This window comes from Brassica oleracea, chromosome C7 (genome assembly GCF_000695525.1).
Source record: "Brassica oleracea var. oleracea cultivar TO1000 chromosome C7, BOL, whole genome shotgun sequence".
Classification (NCBI taxonomy): Eukaryota; Viridiplantae; Streptophyta; class Magnoliopsida; order Brassicales; family Brassicaceae; genus Brassica; species Brassica oleracea.
Window position 1 is genome coordinate 37,184,983 of NC_027754.1, and position 6,525 is coordinate 37,191,507.

Here is a 6,525-nt window from a genome sequence, read left to right on the forward strand (position 1 = left end):
AAATGATTGGCCAAATCAGAAAGATGCAATAGACAAAGATATAAACTTCTTGTGAAATAGAGAAGTATTTGGACCAGTAGTCCATACACTAAAAGGTGTAAAACAAGTGAGATGTAAATGAACCGTTGCACACAAAGAAGGATCAATATGAAATTAATTGTGAAGAGACATAATTTCATGTGGTAGATGCAACTAGTTTCAAGTTCCTTATAGTCTGGTAATAAAGGAAGAACTTGAATGAAACAATCCACTTGAAAAATGTTAATCCCTGAAAGTATAATCCATGAAGGATTGATGATATCAAAATCATGTTCCCGGGAACTCTGCATATTCGATCGAATTGAAACAAACTATTTTATGGGATATATGAAATATTATAAGGTTAACAAATGTATCCATTTGTATTTATCAAGAGATTATAAATCAATAGAATCATGATTTGAATATAATCAAAACTCCTGAAGAGTTATAGAAAAATTATATTTTGGAAGAAAACTCTTGACAATACTATATTGTTTTTATGTATTCTAAACTGGAGATCTAAAACTGAGATGTTATCATAAAGATCCTTAAAGTATTTTATTTAAGACGCTCGTATATGTTTGGTCCTGAAATACCATACGTAAGAGTGTTATTTAAGAAAATTATTAATCTTTTTCATTACTGAAAGATGTAATTTCATATGAAAAAGAAGAAATTCATAATAGTAACTTCTATAGTTACAAATGAATAATTCGTATGTACGAGACGAATTTCTATACGATTATATGTAAGAAATTTGGTTTGAAATCCAAATAGACCAATAAACTATTGTCTAAGTCAAAAGAGAATTATGGACAAGAAGTCTAAAGGCCCTAGATATCATAATAGAAATGAATAGAGTTTATTCTCTTAAGCTTAATTCTCTGAAGAGAGTTGATTGGAATGCATATCCTGAAGATATTGTTTCCAGGGAAAGAAATATGATATTAAGTGTGGTTGTACTTTTTTTCCTTATCATGGTTTTTTTTTTCCCATTGGGTTTTTCCATGACAAGGTTTTAACGAGGCAACAAAGAACATACAAAAGATAGACAACCAAAGAGAATGTTACAATTTGAGAGATGAAAATCTATCATTGTTCTAAAGGTTCTATGACTACTCATTCGAGGGGGAGCTTACGTAGTTGTACTCTTTTTACTTTTACTACGGTTTTTCCCATTGGGTTTTCCATGACTAGGTTTTTAACGAGGCACCACGTAATACAAGATGGATGATCAAGGGGGAGTGTTATAAATTAAGCATTGAAATGATCATCCACTTCTTTACCAAACTCAAGCACTATGATCATCCACTCCTTTACCAACTCAAGCACTATGATCATCTACTCATCAAGCACTATGATCACCCACTCATTTACCAAATTAAGCACTATCTTTGTTATTTTATGTATTGTTGTTCACTATAAATACCATCACTCATCTCACTCTTTTGTACACCAAAAACAAGAACAAGAGTTTATAATCAAAGAATCATTACATTTTCTTCTTCCTTCTTATAATAAACTCTCTCCCTTATACTAGTGTTATTTGCTTCCTACGGGTATTAAATTCTACTCTTATTTAAATTTCTCGATACTATAAATTATAAGTTATTTCATAACAGTTATGAGTTAATCTAACTTAAACCAAAATACAATCTTTCTATATATTTCTGGCATTTTTGTAGTGATATCTAAACCTATAATTCGATCATTTTCCCGACCTACATTCTTCTTCTTCTTATTTTGAGAAACGACAATTGTACTCCGCATTAATTACAACAGACACACAGTAACAGGGACCAAGAGATGGGAATATAGAGTGCACGAGATTCCATATTGTTCATGTTTAAATTACATACGTAACAGTTTAAGAGTTATATGCAACAGTACCGCATAAGTTAAAAGAAAATAACAGTACCGCATATGCAGAATGGACCACTAATTATTCCTCAAAAACCAAAGTACAACTCTCTACTTCATCCCATACATGTGTATGTAAGTTAGTGTAAGGACCGAGGGCTAAAATAATTGCATAGGCTATATGGATAGACACAAGGGCTACATCATACATTTGTGAATATTACAATTATTTCATCAAAAGTAAAGTACTCCTCATCTATATATGTATATCATTATAGTTGTTTAAAACTTCGCTGGTGAAAAGACTAGCAAGAAAATAGAAGTTGTGAGTTTAGAAGCTACTGCAAATTACAAAAAAAAAAATGGAGAGTCTGATGATGATGGAAACGGCCAAGACCATTTGGTGGATAATAGTTATAGGAGTGCTAGGTTTAGGGTTTCGTATATACGGCAAAGCCATGACGGAGCAATGGAGGATGCGGAGGAGGCTGACGATGCAAGGTGTGAAGGGTCCTCCGCCGTCGCTATTTCGCGGAAACGTGCCGGAGATGCAAAGAATTGAATCACAAACAATGATCAATAAACACTACTCTGGTGATAATATCATCGCACATGACTACACTTCTTCTCTCTTCCCCTATCTCGATCATTGGCAAAAACAATACGGTATGCTTACATTTTTTTTGTTCAAAGGGATCTATAGTCTCATAATATAGTCTATAGTTCTAATTCGAGGCGGATTAGTCCTTTTGGATTACATAAAACTTTTTATTCTGGACGGATGAAGCAAACAGAAACAAACTAATAAATATCTTCATAGAATCTATATGCGGTGCGGTGGTCAAGTTTTCTTCTTCTTTCAATCTGTTTGATTGTAGACTACATCTTGTACATATTGATCGAGAATCGGAGATTTAAATCTACTTGGTTATATATAATTACGTACACACATATAATATGTAACTATCGTTGATTTACATACATGCGTCCATTTTTTTGCATACATATATGCATATTGATTGAGAGCTTATATATATATATATGTGTGTGTGTGTGTGTGTGTTTGTGTCAGTGTGTGTAACATATGCATGGACTGACAACTAATGCCGCAGAATTTAAAATTTGAGAAAAGATGTCTTATTCATTAGTTAGTTTATAGAAAGCCAATAAGATTTTTGTGATCGGGTCAACTTGATCAAAAGCTAGCAGCTTATATTATATGATTTCCTACCCAATGATTCATTTTTATTCCTTTTTCTGGTACTCTTTCTAAACATATAATGTTTTAGGAAGTTTTTGATGTTTTAAAATAGATGATGTTTTCACATATTAATACACTTTTTAACTTTATCAAAAAACTGTGTAACCAATGATATTTTGTAGTGTGTTTTGTGATTGGTTAAATAATTTTTAATTTATATTTTACTCACATTTTCAAAATAAAAAATAAGTTTTTTAATAGCCGTGCACAATTCTAAAACTTCATCTATTTTGAAAAGAGAGAGTAATAGACTAGAGATATCTTTTAAATTATTTTAAATTTGTTAAATAGAAAAAGTTGTCACTTCGCCAACACGCGTGGAACCGTAATTGTAATTTATCATCATTTCAGTTGATTAAAGAAGAACCAATCTTGGATCGTCGCCGAATCCGATATATAATTTCTTGTCTTTTGGAATATATAACTAATTTTTCTTTACATTTATTGTATATTCCTTTTACAAATATAATTTATAGAAAATAATTATAATGAAGGGACGGTGTACACATACTCGACGGGGATGAAGCAACACTTGTACGCAAACCACCCTGAGGTGGTGAAAGAGCTTAACCTAGCCAACACTCTTAACCTTGGCAAAGTCTCCTACGTCACCAAACGCCTTAAATCCATTCTCGGCTGTGGCGTCATCACATCTAATGGGCCTCATTGGGCTCATCAACGCCGTATCATCGCCCCTGAGTTCTTCCTCGACAAAGTCAAGGGAATGGTTGGTTTGGTGGTTGAATCGGCGATGCCAATGCTTAGCAAATGGGAAGAGATGGTTAAAAGTAGAGAAGGTGAAACATTTTGTGACATAAGAGTGGACGAAGACCTAAGAGCTGTCTCTGCTGATGTCATCTCTAGAGCTTGCTTTGGGAGCTCTTTCTCCAAAAGCAAAGAGATTTTCTCTAAGCTTAGATGTCTTCAAAAGGCCATCACTCACAATAACATCCTCTTCAGCCTCAATGGCTTCACGTATGTGGATTTATAAAACCATTTAGTTGTTTATATACATTAAGCAAATATAGTATTGTTGAGTGATTATTATGTGGGTATATGGTTGCAAGTGATATTGTGTTCGGGACTAAGAAGCATGGGAATGGAAATATTGAGGAGCTAGAGAAGCATATCGAGTCTTTGATATGGGAAACCGTTAAGGAGAGAGAGAAAGAATGTGTGGGAGATCACAAGAAGGATCTAATGCAATTGATACTAGAAGGAGCAATGAGTAGTTGTGATGGTAGCTTGGTTGACAAGGCATCATCTTACAAAAGTTTTGTGGTGGACAATTGTAAGAGCATCTATTTTGCTGGCCATGAGACCAGTGCGGTTGCTGTCTCTTGGTGTATTATGCTCCTCGCGCTAAACCCTTCTTGGCAAACTCGGATTCGTGATGAAGTCCTGAGTTTCTGTAAGAATGGTATCCCCGACATAGATTCTATTTCCAGCCTCAAGACGGTAAGTCAAGTCTCTCGTCCTCAAAATATAGACCATTTTCAGAACCTAACATCTCTTATATAGGTGACAATGGTTATTCAAGAAACGTTGAGGTTATATCCACCAGCAGCATTTGTGTCAAGAGAAGCACTTGAGGACACAAAACTTGGAAACCTCGTGGTGCCAAAGGGAGTATGCATCTGGATATTGATCCCTACGTTGCACAGAGATCCCGAGATATGGGGAGCTGATGCAAATGAATTTAGGCCAGAGAGATTCAGTGAAGGAGTCTCTAAAGCTTGTAAATACCCTCAGTCCTTCGTTCCGTTTGGCTTAGGTACAAGGCTGTGTTTAGGAAAAAACTTTGGTATGATGGAGCTCAAGGTTCTTGTGTCTCTTATTGTGTCAAGGTTTAGTTTTACTCTGTCTCCCACATACCAACACTCTCCAGTGTTCAGAATGCTTGTTGAGCCTCAACATGGTGTTGTCATTAGGGTTATTCCAAATTAAATAAGATCTTATGATATATATATGGTACTAGCTTGTGGCTTTAGTTTTTACTCCCTTAATAGTAACAGTATTTTCTTTCATATGTGATATTGTAAATAATGATTTACAAATATATATCGAAAAAAAAACTTGTACTAAGTAGGGTTTACCAATACTCATCGTTTTCGCTTTTATAGTGGAAGTAACTTGTATTTATTGGAAAAATATTGTTTGACGGTGATGCATTTTTCTCTTCATAAATCTATTTATTGCTTAAATTCCTAGGCCACACTTTGGTAACAATGTTAGCTGAGTGGATCAAAGTTCAAGGATGTTGTAAATCATAAACAAAATAAAGAACTCTCGATTGTTATCCTACCATTCGCACGTCCAACTCTTTTGCACTCTCTTTTCTTTTTAACACTGAAAAATTATATTTCACATTAGAAACAGATTACACAAGATCAAATCCAAAGCCCACTAGTTATACAAACCCTTCAGAGTCCAAAACCAGCGGATAAAGATCAAATCCAAACTCTTTTGCACTGTCATACAATACATCCCGAACAGTAACGATTCTACTTTATAAAAAATTTCTAGAATATATAGTTAGACTAGTGTGATCTGGGATGGATTCAGTGATATCATTTTTGATTAGTACACATAATCCAACAACCCACGAAACCACAAGGCCCACAAGGCCACAACTTTTGTAAGCTTCGGAACTTTGCTCACTTATATGGGTCGATACACAAATGTGTTAGTTATTTTATTTCGAGTCAATTAGCTAAAAAACCTCAAAAAAATTATAAATTAGGTAAATACACGTGATATGACAAGTTGTTTATCTATCAACAAAGATACTATGGTGTGGAATTTAGGGTATTGAGTTAATTATGGGAAAAATTGTGTATATGGAATGCAATTTCACTTTTATTTTCTTTTTTAATTTATTTTTATTCTAACTTCAATATATTAGTATTGGTTTATTGGGTTTGATAATCATAGTCTGCTTGTTGGAAAAGGAAGAAAAAGACAATCGTAGTATGCTACAAGTGAAAACGACATTGTTGGTTTAGTTTTGATCTATAGTTTAATCTGGTCATCACATAGAATTGAACTTTCAATCAAATGGTCTGCAAATGTTTAGATCCTTCTTGAAAAGAACTTGTTTCATATAAGGAAAAGTGATTGCTAGCTACATGAAGTATTGGTCACCACATGGCTAACCATGCAAACTAAATTAATATATACCTAGCCACACGAAGTATATGTTATGCATGACAACATCCCTCAACTTTATGATGTTATGTAGTTAACATCACGAGTTTAATTTCATTTATCCAAAAACCTATGTGGATGTTAGAGATCGTTTAAATATCTTGTTTCCACAGTTAAAATATGACCCATCCGACTATAATTTAACTAAAATTAGATTTTGACCCACATTTTAAAAG

General features: G+C 33.8%; 1 protein-coding gene across 1 annotated transcript; it reads left to right on the forward strand.

The window, feature by feature from the left end:
* Nucleotides 1-2,134: 2,134 nt before the first annotated feature.
* LOC106301886 (cytochrome P450 714A1) lies at nt 2,135-5,105 on the forward strand. The gene is made up of 4 exons (XM_013738370.1): nt 2,135-2,547; nt 3,637-4,117; nt 4,210-4,600; nt 4,664-5,105. The coding sequence occupies exons 1-4, from the start codon at nt 2,244-2,246 to the stop codon at nt 5,087-5,089; spliced, it is 1,602 nt and encodes a 533-aa protein (XP_013593824.1). The 5' UTR covers nt 2,135-2,243; the 3' UTR covers nt 5,090-5,105.
* Nucleotides 5,106-6,525: the final 1,420 nt, after the last annotated feature.